Source organism: Drosophila arizonae, chromosome 5 (assembly GCF_054131065.1).
Source record: "Drosophila arizonae isolate 15081-1271.41 chromosome 5, UAZ_ARI_1.0, whole genome shotgun sequence".
NCBI classification, from domain to species: domain Eukaryota; kingdom Metazoa; phylum Arthropoda; class Insecta; order Diptera; family Drosophilidae; genus Drosophila; species Drosophila arizonae.
The window spans coordinates 18,806,420-18,828,999 of NC_142925.1; the positions used below are offsets into that span (position 1 = coordinate 18,806,420).

The 22,580-nt window shown below is 40.2% G+C and overlaps 5 protein-coding genes across 7 annotated transcripts; 2 read left to right on the top strand and 3 right to left on the bottom strand.

Moving 5' to 3' along the window:
* Window position 1: 1 nt before the first annotated feature.
* On the bottom strand, window positions 2-5,928 carry Pcl (polycomb protein Pcl). The gene is made up of 6 exons (XM_089471001.1): window positions 5,729-5,928; window positions 3,887-5,437; window positions 3,641-3,813; window positions 2,477-3,143; window positions 1,844-2,419; window positions 2-1,769 (listed from the first exon to the last, which is right to left on the bottom strand). The coding sequence occupies exons 2-6, from the start codon at window positions 5,393-5,395 to the stop codon at window positions 1,323-1,325; spliced, it is 3,372 nt and encodes a 1,123-aa protein (XP_089327127.1). The 5' UTR covers window positions 5,396-5,437; window positions 5,729-5,928; the 3' UTR covers window positions 2-1,322.
* Window positions 5,929-6,144: 216 nt separating this feature from the next.
* Window positions 6,145-10,352, top strand: Hsf (Heat shock factor). 3 transcript variants are annotated; one of them, XM_089471005.1, is made up of 9 exons: window positions 6,145-6,392; window positions 6,521-6,754; window positions 7,707-7,815; window positions 7,885-9,014; window positions 9,078-9,385; window positions 9,446-9,551; window positions 9,674-9,751; window positions 9,855-9,930; window positions 9,998-10,352. In XM_089471005.1, the coding sequence occupies exons 2-9, from the start codon at window positions 6,542-6,544 to the stop codon at window positions 10,156-10,158; spliced, it is 2,181 nt and encodes a 726-aa protein (XP_089327131.1). In that variant the 5' UTR covers window positions 6,145-6,392; window positions 6,521-6,541; the 3' UTR covers window positions 10,159-10,352. The 3 variants fall into 3 exon arrangements, with proteins under 3 accessions (XP_089327131.1, XP_089327132.1, XP_089327133.1); XM_089471006.1 differs by lacking the exon at window positions 9,674-9,751; XM_089471007.1 differs by lacking the exons at window positions 6,145-6,392; window positions 6,521-6,754 and adding an exon at window positions 7,137-7,340.
* A 232-nt stretch (window positions 10,353-10,584) lies between these two features.
* Dlip3 (Dorsal interacting protein 3) lies at window positions 10,585-13,070 on the bottom strand. The gene is made up of 3 exons (XM_018010982.2): window positions 12,757-13,070; window positions 12,389-12,514; window positions 10,585-12,184 (listed from the first exon to the last, which is right to left on the bottom strand). The coding sequence occupies exons 1-3, from the start codon at window positions 12,815-12,817 to the stop codon at window positions 11,268-11,270; spliced, it is 1,104 nt and encodes a 367-aa protein (XP_017866471.1). The 5' UTR covers window positions 12,818-13,070; the 3' UTR covers window positions 10,585-11,267.
* A 153-nt stretch (window positions 13,071-13,223) lies between these two features.
* LOC108614990 (cytochrome P450 4p1-like) lies at window positions 13,224-15,621 on the bottom strand. Its single transcript, XM_089471014.1, has 7 exons — window positions 14,998-15,621; window positions 14,741-14,941; window positions 14,598-14,679; window positions 14,421-14,521; window positions 14,098-14,368; window positions 13,473-14,005; window positions 13,224-13,409 (listed from the first exon to the last, which is right to left on the bottom strand). Exons 1-7 carry the CDS (start codon window positions 15,242-15,244, stop codon window positions 13,246-13,248), a joined length of 1,599 nt encoding a protein of 532 aa, XP_089327140.1. The 5' UTR covers window positions 15,245-15,621; the 3' UTR covers window positions 13,224-13,245.
* Window positions 15,622-15,718: 97 nt separating this feature from the next.
* On the top strand, window positions 15,719-18,625 carry LOC149268626 (glycerol kinase 3). Its single transcript, XM_089471012.1, has 5 exons — window positions 15,719-16,196; window positions 16,327-16,455; window positions 16,552-16,896; window positions 16,974-17,994; window positions 18,053-18,625. Exons 1-5 carry the CDS (start codon window positions 16,119-16,121, stop codon window positions 18,268-18,270), a joined length of 1,791 nt encoding a protein of 596 aa, XP_089327138.1. The 5' UTR covers window positions 15,719-16,118; the 3' UTR covers window positions 18,271-18,625.
* The last annotated feature ends 3,955 nt before the right edge of the window (window positions 18,626-22,580 follow it).

The following is a 22,580-nucleotide window of genomic DNA, read 5'->3' on the forward strand; positions in this document are numbered from 1 at the left end:
ATTGTTTAATTTTTTTTTTTTTTTTTGAGTTTTTTTTCGGCTAATAAACCTATTTTTTTAATATCTTAGTGTGTCTCCTAATGAGGTGGCAGGCAGACTGACAACGAGCTCAGCTAATGTGTCAACATTTTTTCGATGCCTGCATCGCCTGCTTCGTTTAGAGTTATCAAACTTTTCAAAAAACACTAATACATTCATATGTGCACACACACATGCATACTTGCACACATGCATACATGTTCGTACATTCGTTAACTCTCTTTCGTTGAGTCAGCTTCGTATATCTATCGGATGTTTATTTACTTAATGGAAATTGATATAGTAGACTTTGCTTGTATTAATTCGTTTCTTGAAAAGTGCTTACTGAGCCGAGCCGTAAAAAACACATATTCCAATTATATCAATGCACTTATTGTATAAACATTTATTTAAAAGTTTATTTTACACATATAGAATAATGCTTAAGTGTGTTTCTGTATATTCTGTTTCTTTTTTGTTTATAATGCAAATGCATGAGATTTTGTTTTGCGTTCAACTCGATTTTGATTTCTTGTGTGTATTTTCATAATACTAAAAATTAAATTGTATTTATCCATTATTATTGAATTATGCCTAATCTATGGGTACATTTAATTATGCCTAATTTGTATTTAATTTTTACCTCGATTAAATTATATGTAGTATACCTCGAATATTTTTGTATGCATAACATGATTTGTAATTTGTGTAATTTTTTTTTATGTTTTTCATTAAGTTTACGTTTTTAGATCAAGTACAGCACATATATATTTCAAAAATATATATATTTTGTTATATGTATGTAGTAATAACTATCAAATAATTGGAACTGAACTGAAACTTAATTCTACACAGCAAACTTCTTTTAATTCGTGCAGTTAATAATATATATGTATTTCTATACTTGAATATGTTTACCCATGTTCAGCAAAAAATTTAAACAAAAAGGCTTCAGTTTAATGTTGTAATACTTTCAAGTGCCAAATTTCGATTTATAAAGAAAATTATGTTTCAGTTACATTTTTAACTATTTCAACAATATATACTGCCATTGCACAATTAAAACCTGTATTCAGTTGCATTTTTTTGTTAAATGCGAAAAACATTTTGCTATTTTGGCAGTGGCGTTTTTCCATTTTTTTTTTTTTTTTTTTTTTTAAGAATAACAAAACAAAAATTGGGCCTAAAAACCTGGCAGCAAATTTTCGGCTTAAGCCATAACTAAAAAATACCATCAATGAAGAATAATAGATAATAAGTAATCCGTTATCAGTTATCAGTTGTCAGCATCAGTTGCCAAATGCTTAGATTCCGTTTGTGAGGGCAACGGCAGCAGCAGCAGCAGCAGTCGCCGAATCACTTCCCCATTCGACCAGATATTGCACCTGGCCATTGCTCATGCGGCGTTTGGCGCGTATGGCAAACGATTCGCCGGCATCGATGCGATTCATGGCTCCACCGAAATATCTGTTCACAGATTGCTTTAGATCAAGCATTGAATGCCCATTGGCACCGGGTGCACCGCCTCCGCCGCTGCTGGTGCTGCTGCTGCCATTGGTTACTGTAGAGCTGGTGGAATTGCGTCGACTGTCTGTCGGTGTGCCGCATCGAGATTTTTGGGGTCGCTGGCGCAGCAAACGGCCATGACTGGGCTTCTCTGGTGGCAGCAGTGGCGCCGGTGGCTGCAAATCTTTGGCATATATGGGAAAGTAGTGGCTGGGTATGGGATTTATTGTAGTCGTATTGATCACCTGTCGAGGGAAAAGGCATTAGCAGAATTTAAATTATAATAATTTTGAACCATTATTTAAATTTGCACACTCACCTCAATGGCCGTGGTCAGGCGACGAGTGCGCCGCCGGCGCACCTCCTGATTGGGCCCAATGGTAATATCTTTGGCACTCAGTCTTCGCTTAATGGTACGCACCATTCGTGGCTGCTGTGCGGCTGCCGTTGCCTTGGCCAGCTCGCTGCTGCTCAACTGCTTCACGTTCTTTAGCTTAAAAATGCTATTGATGATGCCCGCCACTCCGGCAGAAGCACCACCACCGACACGTTGCTGTGTCGACTTCTTGGGCGTGGCCATTAAGAAGGGATTATTGCGACCGAGAAAATTTGCCGGCGGCGGTATGATGAGATCCAGTGAGCTGGTGCCACGGCTGCTGCTCGAATTCTCATCTGAAGAGAGATCACAGTGGCGGCTGTTGTCGTAACGTTTCGACAAGCGGAATGCCTTGCGTTTGCGGCTATTGCTGAAGCTGTTACTGTTGCTAATGCCATTGCTGTTGGCAGTGGAATCCAGTTGTGGTGGAGCGGGCGCCATTTGCTGCAATTTGCTTGGATCGCCATCGTTGGCATTATCATCTGCCAGATCAGGCGTGCGCTTGCCCGACTTGTTTATCTGCCAACAAAATGTTATTAATGATTTTATTTATTTAATAAATTATTTAAAATGTACCTGCAGATCTTCGTTCGATGTCACTGGCTGCTCCTTTTGCTGCTGCTGTTGCTTATTCTGCTTTTTGACCTTGTCGATAATCTGCTTGATGGGTATCTCATCTTCGCTGGTGTCGACTTCCGCCTCGGCCTCGGCTGCTTCCTCTTCATCGTCCGTATGAAACTCGTACACATCTTTGGCCGCCGAATTTTTGGTGTTCGCGCTCTCCTTAACCGCATTCGACTGCACTCGACCGGTCTCCAGGTCTTCTTCTGGCATCAAAAGCAGCTTAAACTTGTTAATCAACAGTTCATCGCATAGCACATCATCCGGCTGCAGAAATACACGCGGCGTCAATGGTGGTCCGCTGTGCCGCAGTGCATAGTAGGCAGGCGCACGCTTGAACTCTCGTCCACAGACAAAACGATCCGAATACTCCTTGAGCGTCTGCTTAATACGCTCCATTAGCGTTGTCTCCGGCAACTGGCGCCACTCCTCGCAAATGGGCAGCTGATGTCGCTGCTCCAGTATAAACGGCCAAATGTCCTTTAGCAAATGATGATATTTCTGGTGCTGATGCTTGCGCAAATTGTAGAGCGTTATGTGCAGCATGTCCACCCAATCGATTTGAAGGCGACGAATGAATTCAACGCCATTGTTGCACACAGTGCAACAGAATACAAAGAAGCTGTCAAAATTTAATACAAGATAAATGTTAAAATGATAAAGTTATCATTAAATTCAATTTGATTTCTAATAATTAATAACTTTTATAATCTTGAATCGCATAAAATAACAGATTATCCACAATAATATAAAATTTAAACTAAAAACAACTCTAGCCATACAATTTCATATTTAAGATGCTATTGATTTATAGGGACAATTAGTCGGCAACACTTACCGCCGCCCAACAGCTTGCGGTTAAATTTCATATTATTTTTTACTATGTATAGTTACTATGTATAGTTATTTCCAATTTTAAATAGTAATTAAATAAACACTGAAATGCAATGCACAGTATATACAAATTGTGCAACAATGCAACTAAATATATCTTGATACTACGATAAATGGCTTCTACAATATAAAGTCTAACCAAAATATATGTATATTCCCATATATATATATATATATATTCCACATGACACTGATTCATAGGGAAAATCAACCTGACACACTTACATATCGCCGCGTAGCAGCTTGCGCTTAAAGTTCTGCATGCATTGGGTGTGAAACCAGTTCTTGCACTTGCAGCATTGCAACATATTGTGATCGAATTTTCCAGGCTTGCCGCAATAGCAATAGATTTGCTCCTCATTGACGCGATGCTTCTCATCCCAGCTCAGCTTGTCCGCCTGCAAATAACAATGAATAATGCATAAGTCCTCGTATAACTCTTGCATTCATTTCGATGAGCAATGAACTTACATGATACGGCAGCTGCCGACAAATGCCGTGCGGTTTGTTGGCCTCGAGAGCTGGTTGCATTTTCATGGGTTTTGCGCAACGCTTGCAGCACCAGACGCCACTGGCTATTTCGGTGGTGCAGCCACGATGATAGCCACGGCCGCAACGTTCGCAAATTTCGACAACATCCTCGTGCTGCGCCCGCTTGCAGGCCACGCACATTGGTCCGCTTTGGCTGGCGGCTGTGCCGCCTGTACTCGGTTCGTTACCCAATTTGCGAAGTTTCTCCTGCTCGCACCATTGCTCCGACTTGTCGTCGAAGCGCACCAGATACTGATCATCCGATTGTGCTATTATGGTGCCTAAATAGAAGCGTCCATCGTTGCATTTTATGAACACATCCTCCTGTAGCGCATAGGTAATTGGTGGGGGACTATGTGCTGGTGCCGGAGGTGGTGGTGGTGTGGGTGGGGTGGGAGGTGCAGCAGCCGCCACTGATATTTCAACTGCCTCCTCCTCAATGCTCTGTGTGACTGTGGTGAAGCTCTGCTTCAGCACAGTCGCTGGCAAGAGCACGCAGCTATTACTGCTGCCGGGTGATTTTATGGGGGAGCTTAGAGTCTCTGGTGTTGTGGGTGGTGTATGAGGCGTTGTTGTTGTAGAGTCCGGCTCGTCTATGACTATGACAGCAGCAGCTGTGGCTGCACTGCTGCTGCGACCTGTCGAGCAGCTGCTGCTGCTGCTGCAACTGCTGTCAGCTGTGCTGCTATCAATGATCGGCATAATCGCTTTGTGCTGTATAGCGGGTATAATGGGCGAAGGCTGGCAGAGGTTTGGTTCTGTGTAGTGATTATTGATGCATATGTTAATGCGATCCAGCACAACGGTCGACGAAGGTGCTGCACTATTTGTGACATTGGTGAGAGCAACATTGTTGTTGTTGTTGTGGGTAGTGTTATTGTTGTTGCTTACTGGCACCAACGGCGGTGGCTGCAGTTTGGGCTGTAGATTTGGTGGGGCTGCATAGTATGCACCAACTGGCGCATACAATTCCGTGGCAGGAGTAACGGCAGTTGACGATGTGGGCGTGGCATATAGCTGATTTAATTGATCTGCGGTTTTATTAAGACTATAAACATTAGGTGCTGTACTTATAATGCGTATGTTGTTGATGTTGTTTGTCTTAAATGAACCCGACTGCGGCTGCGTCTGCTGCGCATAGTTGTTGGTTATTTGAATGCTGTTCGGATGCGTTGCTGGCGCCGTTGTTGTTGCATTTGCATAATAACGCTTCGGGCCACCTATTGCCTGCTGTAGTTGGCCAACAGTATTTGTCGCAAGTGTGGGCGGTGGGGGCGGCAATATTTGATAGGTCAACCATTGCTGGGGACTTGGCACCGCGGCTGATGGTTGTGCTAAATAACTGTATGTGGTTGTTGGCGCAGCGACAGCGCCAGCAAATTGCGGCGCCACATTTGACGACGCGTTGCTGTGGTCATGTGCTTGCAAATGAAAATGGTTGTTCATCATTTGGATAGCTTTATTGTGCAGTTACTTTGTGCGCAGTCTTTTCTATAAAAAAAAAAACAAGAATAAAGCAAAAAAGAAACATTTATTAAATTCTAATTCATACATTTTTACTTCTGCGGCAACACTAAACTGGCGCCTTTTTTCAAGCAATTTGTTGCTGCTCACACACTCACACATACAAAATATACACACGAACACACATACACATAATCATACGGAGAAAGAGAACACTGAAACCGTTTGCGGGCCCTTTTGTATTCTACTTCTTACCTACGTTTTTTTCTCACGCAGCCGTGCACGACGAGCCGCATTTTAAAACCTGCATTTACATACCTTTTATTGTGTTTCAACACATATATTAAATTAGTGTAGCATTAAATTACATTCGTTATTAATATTTAAGTAATTTTGTGCATATTTTCGCATTATAGCAAACAAAATACACTAAAACAATCACTTGATTCGGCAATTAAAAGTGTCAGCCATTTTTCAGCATATGCACAGTGTTAGCAAATGACCTGTGTTAACTGAACAGTGTTGGATAGTGCAAGTTCAATAAGGGTCCCTCAGCAATTAAAAATTAAATAAAGTACCATAAATCATACTATTTATATTTGTACGATTCAAAACAATTTGATCAACGCAAATTAATTTTAAATTGCATCATTTGTATTTTTGTCTGTTACTAGAATATACTAGCGAGTACTCGATACTTTGAAAAAGTATATAAATAGCTGCAGCGTTGTCTTCGATAGGTTTTTGCTCGACAGCATCGAGACCGATTGCGATAGACAGTACAGAGGAAGAAGAAAATTATTTTATTCGTGAAATTCAACAATTACGCTGTGCATAAAATTGTTAAAAAAATACATTAAAAGAAGAATAGTGAAAAGTGATTGAAAAATTAATCAAGAACAAAGTGTTAACTAAGTGAAGAACATTTTATTTCCACTCATAAAACGAATATAAATCAAGAAAACAGCTGTAAAGTATTGCGGTAGGTACCATACACATACACATATGAGAAAATATATGGTGACTGGATGTGGAATGAACTGTGGCAAGAGTTAAAAATTCATATTCATTGATACAGTTTTTTTTCTGCAATTTTCATATTCCGTACAGTAGTTCTGATTGACGTTTTATATGTCCAAAACGCGTGCAAGCCTTAAGGCCGTGCAACTAAAGCACGAATCAACGGAAGAAGAGGAGGACGAGGAGGACCAGCAGCAGCAGCAGCGCCCACGTCGCAACATGCATACGGTCGGAGAAACAGGCAGCGGAGTGCCAGCCTTTTTGGCTAAACTCTGGCGTCTGGTTGAGGATAGCGATACAAACAATTTAATTTGTTGGAGCAAGGTAGGCCGCCATATTGTTTATTTACATCTTTTTTTTTTTCATTTGACATAGCAACAACAACACCAATGCAGGTGACTTAATTCTGTTTCGACTTTCACTACGTCATCGTTTGTCTGCACATTCGTTGTTGTTGTTTTTGTCAGTATGCTCGCTCGCACGTATGAAAGAGGATTGCTCTCTTCTTTTTTTTTTTTCTTTTTGTATGCTGCTTTTATTGTTGTCAATTTGCATAGGCCGTTTGACCGTGCGTACGTGCGTGCCCTCTATCCAATGCATCTCTGAAAATTTTCCATTTGTCTCTCCCCTTCCGTCCGTCCGTTCGTCTATCTGTCACAACTCAATTCAATTTTGTTTTTCTGCCCTGAGTGCTTCTCATTCTGTTTTGGGCTTGCTTTCGCCAAGTGTTTGCCGAGATAAGCAAGCTCTTTTTCCATTTTTGTTTGCCATATTTCACACGCTTTTCGTGTGTGTGGCTTTATAATTAGATAAATATTTTGCCTGTTGTAAAAATAATTTTTATTTTGGCACCCTTATCAGCGCATAAGTGAATTTTAATGTCTGATAGGGAATATGAACTCTTAATTTTGTAAGCTAATAATTTGTGTTTATCAAAGCTATAAATAAAGTAAATTGCATAGCCTAGTTCCAATGGTATTTTGATAAGGGAAAATTTTGATTCATTTTTAACTCCTTTTTATTATTTACTATTAAATGAAAATTAGTTTTTATTATCAGTGGATTATAAAAATTCGAATATGATTTAGTTAAGTTTATTTTGTTTTCATATCTTATTAATTTATCGCTTTATTATTTATTTATTTGTTTATTTAATTATTAAAAATATATTTCTAGCTGAAGTTTTAGTAAAAGAAATTTTAGATATATGCTTGGGATTTACAATTTTTCATAATTTTTATAATCTTATCTCTTTTATATTATATTTTTATATCAGGATGGACGCAGTTTCATTATTCAAAATCAGGCCCAATTCGCTCGTGAGTTGCTGCCATTGAACTACAAGCATAACAATATGGCTAGCTTCATACGTCAACTGAATATGTGTAAGTTAAAAAATCAGCCTCAATTAACTAGCTCTCGATAGTAAACTAATTATTTATTATATATTACAGATGGCTTTCATAAGATCACTTCGATTGAGAATGGTGGGCTGCGTTTCGATCGGGATGAGATTGAGTTTTCACATCCATGCTTCAAGCGCAATTATCCCTATCTCTTGGACCACATCAAGCGCAAGATATCCAACACCAAAACCGTGGATGAGAAGAGCTTGCTGAAGCAGGAGACTGTATCGAAAGTGCTAAGTGATGTGAAGGCTATGCGAGGCCGTCAGGATAACTTGGACTCGCGTTTCTCGGTGATGAAGCAGGAGAACGAAGCTCTCTGGCGCGAAATCGCTTCGCTACGTCAAAAGCATGCCAAGCAGCAGCAGATTGTCAATAAGCTGATACAGTTTCTGATTTCGATAGTGCAGCCATCGCGTAACATGTCCGGTGTGAAGCGTCACATGCAGCTGATGATTAACGATACGCCGGAGAATGCTCGCAAGCGTAATGCGAGCGAGTCGGAGAGCGAAGGCGGCCCCGTCATCCACGAGTTGGGCGAGGAGCTGCTTGGAGAGGTCATGAACCCAAACAGTCCCTATTCCAAGCAGTATGATGGAGAGAGCGTCTCACCGCAAGCTATGGAGCGGCCTCGTTCCAATGCGAGCATTACCAGCTCTCAAAATTACGACTACTCGAATCAGAGCGCCGAAGATTTTATTACCGCTCAGCTATTGAATAGCGGCGACGGTACGACCAACGTCGCCAGCTCGCCAGGTGGCCAACAAGTGCTCTACACCGTCACAGAGGCACCCGAAACTCATGTGCAGGAGCAACAATTTCAGCCCAGTCCCAATAGTCTATACAATAGCGACGAGCAGTTAAATGTGCTCACCACGCCCATGGTGCGGGAGCAAGAGGCGCGTAAGCGTCAGCAGCTTAAGGAGAAGAACAAACTGCGCCGGAATTTAGATATACTTGGCCAGGTTGATTTGGATATGTCTCCAAAGTCCTCTCGCACACGCAATGAGCAAAATGAGTCACAGTTGAATATGCCCCAACGGGTGCTGGTCAAGACAGAGCCGGAGGTAAGGGGTGTGGCTGCGAGTATGCCTTCGTTGCTAGAACCTGATTCGAACGACGCGGATCTCTACAATGTGAACTTTATTAGCAACGATATGCCAACGAATATATTTGAGGTAAGTTGAAAAGCAACGAAAAAGAAAAATGATTGACAGACCAAATTAATTATGGTTTTATAGGATGACTCCTTGATGTCCTCCGCTGGCATGGATGAGCAATCTGCCAAACTGGATCAACAACAACAGTTTGGGCGCAATACTGTAAATAGTGGAAAGTTTGCCGATATGCCGATCACGTTTGACCTGACCAACAGTAGCCCTGATAATCCTTTGGTAACTGATGCCAATTTGGCCTCTACTTCAAAAGCGGCCGCAGCTGCCAAGGACAATAATAATGAACAAGACCAGCAGCAGTTGCAACCGCATCAAGCAATGGCAGTTACCAAGTACACAGGCGATAATGGTAACGATTCTCGAATACCTGCAGTGTAAGTAGTTAAGCCTAAACCAATAATGAATCGGTACCTAACGATAATATCGTTCTATAGGGAAGAAGTCTCCGGTCACCTGGATAGCCTACAAGATGAGCTTGAGACCCTGAAAGATCTACTGCGCGGCGAGGGCGTTTCCATTGATCAGAACATGCTAAAGGGCGTAAGTATCACTCTGACGAAAGTAGCTTTAGTTGTAGCTTTTTGTTGAGCTGTGTCCGTGTGTCCGTCTTATCAGTCATTTCATAACATAATATATATATTCTATTCTATGTGAACGTTCAGTCTGCGCCGAAAGGTGTTGCTGCCAGGAATCCCGCATTGCAGCTGTCCGACGAGGAGCTGCTACTGAAGGTCACCGCGGTGCGTCTACCTAGTTTTGATTTGCGCCCGCGCTTTAAAATAATTTATCAAACAATTGGAGAACATTTAAACAAAATTGTATTTATTTGCTTTTCGCTTACAGCTCTTCAATGATTCGGATGTGATGGATAACTATGGTCTGTCCTTTTTGAATGAAAACATGGCCGGTGACAAGAAAGGTATGTAAAGTTATCAATAATAGATAATGTTTTGCATTATTTCAATTTAAATTTGTGAAATTTGCAGCAAATAGCGGCTCTGAGCTAATGGCATATCAGCCCAATATGTATGATCTCTCTGACATTTTAGACACAGAGGATAGCAACAAGCCGGGGCAGGATGCAAACAATGGACGTGAACTGTTGACTCAGAGCTCTGTCCTGAATACGCCGCGCCACGATTTGTAGATAGCTCTAGATAGTAAGAATTAGTCATAGCAGCAGCTCAAACAGAACATGGGCGAACAAATTGTTTTTACAATATTTTAATTTCATACAAATACAGTTATATAGATATATATAACATAAATAAATATATGTATAAATATACATATGTATATATCTATATATGTATATATATTTATATATAAATTTAATTTAAAGTTAAGAGAGTCCTCTATTTGTTTTATTTTTAGTTCTTTTTTTTAATAGTTTTCAATGGTGTTTCTTTTGAAAGAAAACTAACATGACTATTTATTAATCTTACTGTTGATATGCCTTACGCCCTATATATGAAATATATGGAACCTATGATTTTCCGAAGCTAACCCTTCATTTTGCAAAATTTTTTAGATGTTATACCATTTTGCAAGACTAAAAACGTTGTTTACCTAGATTTTATATTGACGATAATGAAAACGAAAAATAGTTTTAATTTGATCGAATTAACACACATACATATTAAATATATATATACATATAATAGTCGGGATTTTGCATGAACATCAATTATAAAAAAAAAAAAAAAAAAAAACATAGTTAATAGACAGTGTATACAAAAACATTAGTATCTAAAACGTTTCGATCATAACATATACACTATACCTTAAAAATACTACTTATGCGTAATACAAATACAAATAAATTTTGAAAGCGTTTGAGCTGCAAACAAAACTAAAACAATTTGTTTTATTCTTATTTTTAACTCTCTAACTTGACTGGGCGATGGGAGTAAGGGAAACTGGAATCTTTAAGACAAAAACTGTTAAGAGATTCCGATCCACTTAAAGGTCAGCCTGAAGCGATCTTTATTAAGGTCAAAAATAAAAGAATTTTGTTTGTTAATAATTTTAGAATGTGTATGTATAATTTATTTTGTTTTGTTGATACAACTGAATAGATATGAAAACATACAACATCGTTTTAATAAAAAAATCTAAATTAAATAGAAAACTTATTCTAATTAGCGTCTTAGAAAACTCTATATAATCTGCATATTATGTAAAAATAATACATTTAATGTGACTTAGAATTGTTCGTATGCGTAAATACCCAGAGAAACAGATTTGTAATTAAGATTAGGCCTCGTCCTTGTACTTAGCGTCCTTTAGAATGTTAGCAAATTCGAACTTGACTCGTTCGCGCTCCGATCTGGGCATGCTGCGTAGCGTGTCCACCAGCGATAGGCAGTAGAGCTCAATGGGATCATTGATAGCCGCTATTCGGGGTACAGGAGCAGCTAGGGCTTTCCGCTTTGCCGCATTTGCCATAGTGTCCTTGCCGGGTGCACTGCGTCGCGTGAGCGCTGCCTTATATATAGGTTCTATGGTCACCTCACCATTGGACAGCGCGCTATTTTGTCTGTATTGAGGTTCGGTCTTGACGTTTTGATTGTGGTATTGCGGCTTCATGTCTTCAGTATGACCATGGGACTTAAGGTCCTGTTGGGACGTCTCATCGGCATTGCCCATTATCACCATGGGCATGAGCAGCGGCGAGGAGGCCGGCGAGTTGGCTTCCGTATCGTTGTGGTTGTCGGTGCTGCCGTTGCCATTGACAGACATCGACTCCTGCAAGTTGACGTCGGGCTTGGGCTCCATGACCATGAGCTCAGGCACGATCTCGTTATCACTGTGACCACCCGCATGTGTCGAGCCATCTTCGCTGTTATCATCGTCCAGCTCAATGATATCATAGTTCTCCGTTAGATCAACTCGCAAATGCTCCGGATCTGGGTAGAGAAAACTGTTGCTGTCGTTGTCGTTGTCGCTGCTTCCACCACCATTATTATTATTATTTGTATTATTATTGGTCTGGGTTATGTAGGCCTGCGCCTTTCTCACATTGTACGTTTGTGCTGTGTTTTGTAAAAATGATAGATCCTCTGTGAAGCGCCGCTTGCGCACATTCGGATTTACCTGACCTGTCTCCAGAGCCTTAATCTCTTGCAGATAATTGTAGCGTATGTTCTTCCATTTCGTTTGTAGAAATCGTGCTGTTTGAGTACAGAAATGGGGTGGATTAAATACAATAGATATATTTGGATTTTAAAATAGGGAAGTAGACAAGGCAAAAAAAAAGGGGGTATTCTCATTTTACAATATAAAAAAAAATTAGAAAGGCATTTCTCAATTTGTTCTCTCTTAATATTGTAAACTCTGAAATCAGAAATCGATGTAATTTAATTAGTTTTACTTACATGAAGCGCCCAGTTCGTTAGCTATACGATCCCATATGTCCACTCTGACGGGATTTCGGCGGTAATGCGGATGGCTCACATCGTAAATGGCAGGATTGGCGCGAACCAATTTTATAAGGCGATCATCTGTGTGTGTGCGTTTTTTTGGGAAAAATCGTTAAAATCTGTGTCGCAGTACACTTCGCTTTCTACGTTCTTCTCAAATAGCAACAACAATAACAACAACAACAGCAGCAGAACCAACCCTTAGGCCGTCTTCTCTGTTTAGGGGAAGACTGTAGTGTGTGCGTGATACCGCTGGGGGGTTGATTCTGCTGTTTTCAATTGTGTATTGTAGTTACCAAATAATAAAAAAAAAGAACTCTTACCGAACTCCGGTCCAGTTGTCTCACGTTCTGCATAATATCGCTGCATTTCTCGTTTTATCATTTTCCTTTTTGATGCTATTTTGGCAGCTTTGATATCCACGGCAATTTTGTATTTGTTTATGTTTGCAATAGCAGCAGCAGCAGTTTGGCTTAAATTGAATTAAGCTCTCTATAGCGCACGTTCTTTGCATTGATTAACACTCTAAATTGCGCAGTGATATCAATGGCTACATTTATTTTATCGTAGTAATTGTAAAAACACCGTTCAGTGCGCGATGTCTTCTCGGCTTCTCTGTTTTTTCAGTTTTGTTTTACGCGCTCTGCGCACGCTCATTGGTGTCTGGTGCTGCCAACGTGTTTATGGCTACAAAACTGCCAACTTTCTTCTTTCTGCACTGTTTAAATACTGTTTTAGTATCTTTCATTTGGCGGTATTTTTAGTGTAAATAACGTAAAAACAAAATATCTATATTTCAGTTGACTTGTTTATTATTTATTTCGCAAGACAAATTTCACTTTAATATTATTTTCAACGCGAAGAGTTAGGCCCATATGAAAGACAAGATCTTTCGAATTGGTGACTGGCAAAATCTTGAATTTTTTCAAAATAAAGCACAGCAGCGTTTTTATTAGAATCATAAAGTATTGTTGAGCTAAGGGCGAAATTCAAAGAAATTTTAAGAATGAATATCTATTAATGTTGAAAGATTACTTACCTAGACAATTACGCAGACCCATACTAAATGGTATATATGCATATGCATGTCGCTTTACACTGTTCTGTGGTAGAAAACGATCAGGATCAAAAACATCCGGTTGATCCCAGTACTTGGGATTACGATGCAGATCAAAGACGTGCATAATGATCTGTGATCCGGTAGGCAGAATAAGCCCATTTGGCAGTACAGTTTCTTCTGAGGTCTGGCGACCTATAATAGGGACAGGTGGGAATATTCGTAGTGTTTCCTTTATGAAGCGCTCCAAATACTTAAGATTTGACAACTGATTAATGTCCAAATTGTTGGGATCATGTATATGTTCCAAAATCTCTTGATAGCATAGCTCCTGCATATCTTCGTACATGGATAAATTAAAAATGGTAAACATCAAGGTGATAGACGAGGGATCAAAGCCGCCGAACATAAGTGTGTTAACCTCCTCGCAAATGCCCGCATGATCGATCAATCCGTCCTTCTCTGCACATATGAGTGTGTCCAGCATGGCAAAGCGTCGCTTCTTGTTAACGTAGCTGGGTGGAGGGTATAAGATGGAAAAATCAAATTAAATTTGATTATAAATTATATAATATTAATTAACAATTTTAATTAACAATTTACTAACATATCATCGTCTGGTAACTGATGGCAGCGTCTTTCATTTAGCTCCTCCTCTAGGAGAATCCGGCGCTTCGCTATAATATCGTTGGTGAAGTCATGTACCACTTTCAAATATGGGATATTCTCATTGATTGGAAACAATTTGTAGATTGCCCCATAATAATGCAGTGGATTGGTGAACGTTTTCACAAAACATTTCTCAAACATTTTCATGCTCTCGCGATAATGATCGCCGCGCTCAGTCATATCATCCAGATTGATGCCCATGGCTGTCTCTACAACCACGAAATCATTATAAGAAATCTACTATATATTGATTGAACTTACCACAAATGCTATTGAGTGAAAATCTGGGTATAATTTCCGTAAGTGATACGATGCTTTCCTCTTGATGCTCGAATTGCTTTACAAACTTTTGACTTTCCACCCTGAAATAGAGATGTATATGTATATATGTACATGAAAATATATATATTTATATATTCATAAACATAACAGACTCGCCTAAAGATTTCCTCAAACTGAACTAAAACATTATGTTTGAACGTTGGAGTTATCATCTTACGTCGCGTATGCCATTTCTTGCCTACAAAATATTCAAAGAAGAATTTCAATAAATTTATTTCGACATCTTAAGGCGGGGTTACCTGTTGAGGTCAGCAATCCTTTATGCAGGGCTGGCTGCATGAAGTCGTAATCTATACTCTTGGTTATGAGAGTCGGATTACTCAATACAAATTCCGCATTCACAGGATCGATAATATTGAACATGGGTGACCCGAAGGCATAGATCAAATAGCTTTTGCCCATTTCCAGAGCTGCATCACGATAATACCTAAAAGTTCCCGCTAAAGTAAAGTATTTAATAATAAGCTTATCATAAAAATTCATTAATTTTTATTACCATCGTCTTTTCCACATAGATCGAAAACGTTCCCAAAGATTGTATTGCCCTTCAATATAGGGGCAATGTTATCCACGAATCTTCCATCCGTAGCTCGAGCTCGACGCGCAAAAAAAGCCAATACATAATATTCTTTATTGATCTTAAGTACCCAGTATAACAGTACAAACACTGTGATAATCACAATAAAGGGATAGACCATATCAAAGCGAACTCGTCTTGTCTGTTTCCCGAGAGCGACTGGCATATAAGACCTCAAGTTGTTTATAAATTTCAAGTGCTTGCTCGTAAATACAAGATAAGATTGTTGTTGAGACTTCCAAGCAGCACGTTATTTTTAACAGAAGGCTGATAGTTGCACTCTTATATGTTTTTACAAATCTAGTCTTATATTGAAGAATTTAGCATGTTGTGCATTACTAATCATTTTTATACCCTGTATTCTTCTTAAAATGGGTCGTCTCTGCCTAAGAAGAAGATCTAATATAATAATGGGTACCATACGAATTTTATAATATTAAAAGAATGATTTGTCCGCCATCCAACAAACTAAACTGTAAACAAATCTAAAACAGGTTTCTATCAGTTTTATATTTATATGTGTGCATATGCATAAACATGTATGCATATTTGATTTCGGCTTTTTGTGTCCAAGTTTTTCATAAATAAGCATTTTTGCTTTGCTTCTTTGAACTGTAAACTGTTTTAAAAGCTCATTGGATTTTAAAATTAAATTGAATTCAAATTTCTGGCTCACATACAATACTTGCGTTACTTCATATTTTTCATACGTTATCGTTAAATTTTCAGATTGACAGTAGATTTTAGTATTTTGTAGTTATACGCGTGTGGTCACACTAATGCACCGCTGCTTAAATAACAATCAATGAGTTGTTTAAAAATCTCGCTTGATTTCGTGAAATTATGCATCATATTTAATTGTGCACACAAAGGACATTTGTTTTCGGGGCGGCTGGTCGTCGGTGTCAGCAAGGCGTAGGCGTGTGGTGACCACAACACATAAATCTCAGTACCATCAGCATTGTGAGCGACAATAAATTGCGCGCGTCCCGCTTTGGAAAAAACGGCACGTGCTTGTTTGCAACAATTTGCTGCGAAATATGAACGAGGGCCGCTATGGTAGATTTGGAGCACTCATTGGCGTTGCGTACGTGAGCAGCACTCATTGTAGATTTCTGGTAAGAGTGAGAGCGAGAGAGTCCAAAATCCAAAAACAAAACGCACACACAACAATCCATTACAGACACAAACACACATACCTATACAAATGCTCACACACGCACGTTGACTCAATGTCTATTTTCATAGATTTACTCGACAAAAAATGCAGAAGTGCTGGCCTATCACGAGCTCAAACTGCGCCAGATAGTGCATAATGCCGGCTGGTTGGAATACGATCCCGCAGAGATATGGAAGCACATGCAGGAGTGCATTGAGGTGCGTAACGCAAAAGTTTTCGATTATATCATCCATATATAACCCCTACCATTATTAATTGCATCGCTTCACACTTTTGTGTATGTTCGTGTGTAGACTGCCTATAAAAACCTGGTGATACTCGAAATCAGTCCGCATGACATCATTGCAGTGGGCATTGCCAATCAACGCGGCACCACAGTGCTCTGGAACAAGCGAACGGGTCAGGCCTTGCACAATGCCATTGGTTGGTCCGACTGCCGTAGCACAGCGTTGCTTAAGTCACTCCTTCATAATGTGAAGCGTAATGTGAACTATTTGCGCTATCGTAGTGGTCTCCCACTTAGTAGCTGCTTTAGCGCTCTGAAGATCAAGTGGCTGCTGGAGAATGTGCCGTCGGTGGGCAAGGCCATTGAGGAGGATCAGTGCTTGTTTGGCACGCTGGATTCCTGGCTGATATGGGTGAGCAAGCAGTCAGAACTAATATACAATTACAGCTGATATAAACTATTATTATATTATATTATATTATATTACAGAATCTAACTGGTGGCGTCGATGTGGGCGTTCATTCGACAGACGTGACCAATGCACATTACACATCGCTGATGAATGTCGCCACACAGCAATGGGATATAAAGTTGTGTAAATTCTTCAAACTGCCAATGGGCATATTGCCGCGCATTCGCTCAAATTCGGAGATCTTCGGATACATTGTTCAGGGGGCTCTGATGGGCGTCCCCATTGCGGGCGTAATGGGCGAACATCCAGCTGCTCTGCTGGGACAGCTGTGCGTCAAGGCGGGCCAGAATGTTTGTACACTGGATGACAGCTGCTTTGTGCTGCTGAACACGGCACAGCAGAGAGTGGAGTCGGAGAATGGGTTGATAACGGGCATAGCGCACAAATTGGGACCCACAGCAGATACGCATTTCACGCTTGAGGGAGCCATTTCCAATGCGGGATCCACTGTCAATTGGCTGCGTCAGGGACTGCGCATCAATACCGAAATCAATTCCAATGACAATGTTGTCGAGTCACTGAACACATTTTTGGGCGAGAGCTCAATGATCTCTTCCTCTTGCTCGTCAAGCATGCTCAATGCGGAGTGCGGACTGGCGGCCAAGCGTTCAGAGATCACGTTTGTGCCCGCCTTCCATGGCTTATACGCGCCCTACTGGCGATATGATGCGCGCGGAATTATACTTGGTCTGACCAGCCAAACGACGGCCGAGAACATTACACAGGCTGCCTACGAAGCGACTGGCTTCCAGATCTACGAAGTGCTGCAGGCCTTCAAGCGAGATACGCCCAACTGGGATCCGTCATGCATGCAGCCGGTCTTGACATTTGGCGGCGAGTATGCGGAGGACAGTCATCTGGTGCAGTTTGTGGCGGACATTATTGGCTGGATGCTCGAACGGCCGCAGACAACATCGCCCGCTGGTCTGGGCGCTATGATAGCTGCTGGCATAGCTATGCGTGTGGTCTCTCTACCATATGCGACGCGTATGTATGCGCCACCCACAGACGTCTTCTCACCCACAACTACACAGAATCGTAAGTGACTAGCATGATAATGAGTTTGAGCATCTATAATATCTCATTTTAATTGCAGGTCGTGAACTGCTTTATCGTCGCTGGGACTATGCGGTCAAGAAGTGCTTGAATTGGAATAATTATGAGACTTATGAGGCGGATGTGGAGCTGTTTGCTCAGCGTGAACGGGATCCCAATTTGCCCATACGACGCTCCATACCGGGCAGTATCTTTCTGACCACATCCTTTGCGTTGCTGTTGTTGGCCAGTTTTTTAAAGAACAATCGCTTAGCTTAGGTGCAGCGTATTTCGCATGCTTTTAGGTGCTGCCGCCAGGACTTTGCGCCCAATTAGTTTTTTCGTTTCGGAAATCTAGTCACAACAAATATGTATGTAGGTTCAATGCGCATTCAAAATTTATTGTTTAATCTAGCTAGTAATTTATATATGTATATTTCATATTTCTTTTCCTTAGTGTAATTCTTTAGTTTGCTTAATTTGTAGATCAAAAGTTTTGTGATTGGTATATACGCGATATGTACCTAACTAACTATATTTATGTGTATGTATTGGTATATATATACATATATATAGATATATATGTAACTATATATATATATTATACTCATTGCAAAAAGTTAACTAACCTAAATTGTTGTAAATTTATGATTTTGCTCAATTTAGTTAAATATTTATAGGTTTCTATTTATTGAAATGATTTATTTTTTAAATGAAAGACAATTGTTAAAGCTGTGGATCAACAAATACAATAAGCAAATTTATTGTCCGTATTTACTGTTAATCGAAATAGACCACAACCAAAGCATTAAAACAATCTAAATGAAAAGATGCTAAAGTTACTTCCTTATGCTGGGGGAGTGGGGTTATTTTATTTATTTTTTTTTTTTTTTGTGGAGGAATCCATTTGTCAACGGCATTAATAATTTAAGCTGAAAAACTGCCACTGGGCATGTGGCGCATTGGAGTTGCATTGCGTGACGGAGCGCACGCCACTTCATTGGAGCTGAAGCTGATGTTGGATGGAGTTGGAGCAGCACAAGTGGACACTGTTTGTTTAGCCAACTCGGCGAGATGGCGCTGTTGTTGAATTCATTTGCCAGTTAATTAGCTGGCTGGAGACAGGCAGCCGAAGCCCAGCCAGGCAGGTGGTACCCGGATGGCACCTGGCAAATGGATGCATTCAGGGCGTGGGATTGGCTGCGTGCATCGCTCCGGCTTCAGCCATTGAATGCAACTTAAGTTATTGCGCTTATTGTTGACACGCGAATTGTGTTGGCAAGACCCACGGGTAGCTGCAGCAGTAGATGGAGCAGCAGCTGTGCTCATGCATACCGCCCCACAGGCAATGCGCACTTGAACGCACGCTCCAGCACCCAATCCCAAAAGCCCAGCCCAGCGCCGTTGCAATGGCTACTCAAACTCTCAGCCACGCAAGCTGTTGTCGTTGTCTTCGCCCTACGTCGTCGTCCAGCCACAGCGCCGGAGTCGCAGTGGAAGTCGCTGTGTGTGAGTCGTCGTGGCACTCTTTCAAATGAGTTTTTATGCGCGCGCGTTTGCCAGCTGCGCTACAGCCAAATGCATGGAGCAGGTCCATGGGTATGTCATGTAAATATGTATATGTCTTTTTTAAATTAAACAAAATTTTGAATTTTATAAATTTATCAATCACTTTTTGATGCCTTTGATATTTTTTATTTATTGATACTTTTATATTGATTTTACTCAATTTTGGTTACAAAAAAAAAAAAAAATAATAATAATAATAATAATGTAATTTAAACTACAAAAATTTGATCTTTATTAATTATTTGTATTTTTTACTTTTATTTTGTTTCGTTTCAAAAATTTGTTAAAATTTATTTATTCATTTCTTTTAATAATCATAATATGCTATAAAATCTAGATATTTTTATAGACACTAAAAAAATAGATCTAGAAGTTTTTAATTGATTGACATACATATATGTACATATGTTTCCAAAATTAATTCTATTGATAATTCTAGATATTTCAACATAATTATATCAACTGTCTTATGGCCTCTTGATATTTTTTAAATAATTCTAGCTAGCTAAATATTCGCATAGTTGCATAGACCCTAAAATAGTAGCGCCTGCAATGGGTCGTCTATGTTCTTTGAAATCTCAGCCACACATTCCGGAGACGTTTGCAAATTGGTTTGCATTTGAAGACAAAACGACAGCAACGTCGACGTCGACGTCGACGAAGCGCAGTAAAATGTGAAATTTGTGCAAACATTGAGACAGTCTCAAACCCCCCGAAATGCACCTTGATGGAGGGGGTTCCGGGAGCGTGGGACAAGACTCAACCAAGTAAACTTTGCACGTAGTCAATTTAAATAAATTAACACGCGCTTTCACGTGTGTGGGTGAACAGGGAGAGCGAGAGCGTAATGCGACTTATCGAGCACGAATGAAACACTATGGCACACATACATATACATAGATATATGTATGTATACATCTCTGTATGGCAAATGCGTCCCACTGTGCTGCAATATGCCAAAAAATTTGACATGGCCACGTAGCGACGTGAATCGCAGTTGGCATCGCCCATTCCGACAGGGGCTATCAATGTACATTGTCGGCGTCCGGACTCCGGGCGGGTGGGTTTCTCTCACTGCGTGCGGTTACCGAGGGCTTAGCATTGCGGATTGCCATTGGCACTGCGGTGCCCCTCCTGCAGTATGCAACACAAGCACACACACACACACACACACGCTCTGGGTTGGGCCGTGAAGGGGGTGCACGCATAAATCTTCAAGTTTATGGCATCAATAAATGTCGAGGCGAAAATATGATTTCGTCAAGTCGAGCCATTGTGCAATCGCAATCGGAGTAACCCGCCCCTGTTGCTGTTCTTGTTGTGCGCCCCTTTCGTTGTGGTGCATTCGAGTCGAAGCGGGTGGTTGGCTACTTGGGTAGCACAGCGCAGGAATATAGGGTATTCTCGAACTATTTACATTAATGCGAAGCATGATTGCTCTTCAAAAAGGACTCTAAGCTTAAGAGACCTAATTTGAGCTGAAGTAAATCGATTGTATCTTCATTGGATTTATTTAAACAAAAAAAATAATAAATTAAAAAACAATGTGTATTATATTTTTCACTTAAAACTTGCAAAGATACCTCGTAATATAAATTCAAATTGAAACCATATTTTATAGCAATATTTGCGTTAAGTTCGAGGCAAACCTGAAACCCAAACCCTCTTCTCAACACTCTCTATAAACAAATGCTATAAAATTCGTGGGCTATGCCACGCCCACGTAAAAGGAAAGGCTTCGCACATTGGGCGTACAATTTATTTATTGAGCGAAATTTACTTTCGAGTTTTATGACAAACTCATCTGCATATGCGCCCAAAGCCGACAGCAGAAAGACGAGCTGAATCATTTACCAGCAGCAGGAGCAGGAGCGGGACTCGAAGCAGAAGCAAAAACAGTAGCAGGATCCGGCGGTGCGTTGGCTAAAGGGGCTGACAGCAGTCGAGCTTATCAATTGTCCCGGGCACAAAGTTTTACGCAGTTTTTACGAGCCGCCCTCGCATGGCAGCGCGCCATAAAAATATCGTAAATTCGCAGAGCGAAAGTTTTTCCAAGCATGAAAGCCCGACGACTCAACTTGGTTTCACTCTGGATCAGCGGCTCGACTCATAAAGCTGGCGGCATCGTAAAAACCTTAATTAATTTTCTAATCAACATTTTTCCTGCATGTAAATCGTCTGCTTATGAATGGACTGTGCATGTGTGTGTATGTGTATGTGTGTCTCTCTCCCTCTCACTCTTACTGTTTTACCATCATTTTTTGGCCCTGTATTTAACTGTTGTTATTGTATTTAACTATGCTCTGGCCTTCAGCTCCATTAGTTCCCAGTTGCCTAAGCCGTCGCTATATGTCAAACTAACGGCTTCTGAAGGGGACTAACAGCCCCCAGCTGGCAGTGGCGCCATCGATTTAAATGCTTGCCCTCTCTGACTCCAAATGTTGCGTGCGGCAATTGTTAGGATTTTCTATGCTATAGTTTCGTTTGTTGATTGTCTAACAGAAGCGAAAGTCCTCGAATTTTAATACAATTTTCAAATTATTTACTAAGGACTATGATATACCTGTTCATAAACTTAGAAGAATCTGGGAGCGATTATCTCCTGGAGAGAATCAATATTAACGTTGTTTTTTTTTTTTTTTAATTTTAATTTAGTTAATAATTGTTAATATTACAACAAAATTAATAAACATAGTAGAAAAGGAAAGTCAGAATTATAATATTCTGCTATAATAAAAATTATTAAGTATTTGTATTATTTATTGTATTATTATAATTATTATTATGATTACTGAATTCTTATTATTTTATTTTTTTTATTTTAATATATATTACGGTATCGGAGTGTATATACACATATGTAAGAGAGGCTTTGGATCACTCTCTGGTAGTGAACTTAAAGAATCTACAGGCCCAACTCATTTTCCTCCGATCAACACTACTATATAATGGTATTAAAGTTCCAATTATATTGGTTTATTGCCGGACCACAGACAATCTATATTCATGTACGTAAATTA

Excerpts from the sequence above, each read along its gene's own strand:
- Pcl (XM_089471001.1), bottom strand. The coding sequence starts at position 5,395 with ATGATGAACAACCATTTTCATTTGCAAGCACATGACCACAGCAACGCG. Across the intron at positions 3,814-3,886 it reads GTCGGCAGCTGCCGTATCAT|GCGGACAAGCTGAGCTGGGA; the intron begins GTAAGTTCATTG and ends TGTTATTTGCAG. Across the intron at positions 1,770-1,843 it reads GCCTGACCACGGCCATTGAG|GTGATCAATACGACTACAAT; the intron begins GTGAGTGTGCAA and ends TTCCCTCGACAG.
- Hsf (XM_089471005.1), top strand. The coding sequence starts at position 6,542 with ATGTCCAAAACGCGTGCAAGCCTTAAGGCCGTGCAACTAAAGCACGAA. Across the intron at positions 7,816-7,884 it reads CATACGTCAACTGAATATGT|ATGGCTTTCATAAGATCACT; the intron begins GTAAGTTAAAAA and ends TATATATTACAG. Across the intron at positions 9,931-9,997 it reads CATGGCCGGTGACAAGAAAG|CAAATAGCGGCTCTGAGCTA; the intron begins GTATGTAAAGTT and ends TGAAATTTGCAG.
- Dlip3 (XM_018010982.2), bottom strand. The coding sequence starts at position 12,817 with ATGATAAAACGAGAAATGCAGCGATATTATGCAGAACGTGAGACAACT. Across the intron at positions 12,515-12,756 it reads GACAACTGGACCGGAGTTCG|ATGATCGCCTTATAAAATTG; the intron begins GTAAGAGTTCTT and ends GCACACACACAG. Across the intron at positions 12,185-12,388 it reads TAACGAACTGGGCGCTTCAT|CACGATTTCTACAAACGAAA; the intron begins GTAAGTAAAACT and ends GTACTCAAACAG.
- LOC108614990 (XM_089471014.1), bottom strand. The coding sequence starts at position 15,244 with ATGCCAGTCGCTCTCGGGAAACAGACAAGACGAGTTCGCTTTGATATG. Across the intron at positions 14,942-14,997 it reads TCTATGTGGAAAAGACGATG|CGGGAACTTTTAGGTATTAT; the intron begins GTAATAAAAATT and ends ACTTTACTTTAG. Across the intron at positions 14,369-14,420 it reads TTCACTCAATAGCATTTGTG|AGACAGCCATGGGCATCAAT; the intron begins GTAAGTTCAATC and ends TCGTGGTTGTAG.
- LOC149268626 (XM_089471012.1), top strand. The coding sequence starts at position 16,119 with ATGAACGAGGGCCGCTATGGTAGATTTGGAGCACTCATTGGCGTTGCG. Across the intron at positions 16,897-16,973 it reads TGGATTCCTGGCTGATATGG|AATCTAACTGGTGGCGTCGA; the intron begins GTGAGCAAGCAG and ends ATTATATTACAG. Across the intron at positions 17,995-18,052 it reads ACCCACAACTACACAGAATC|GTCGTGAACTGCTTTATCGT; the intron begins GTAAGTGACTAG and ends TTTTAATTGCAG.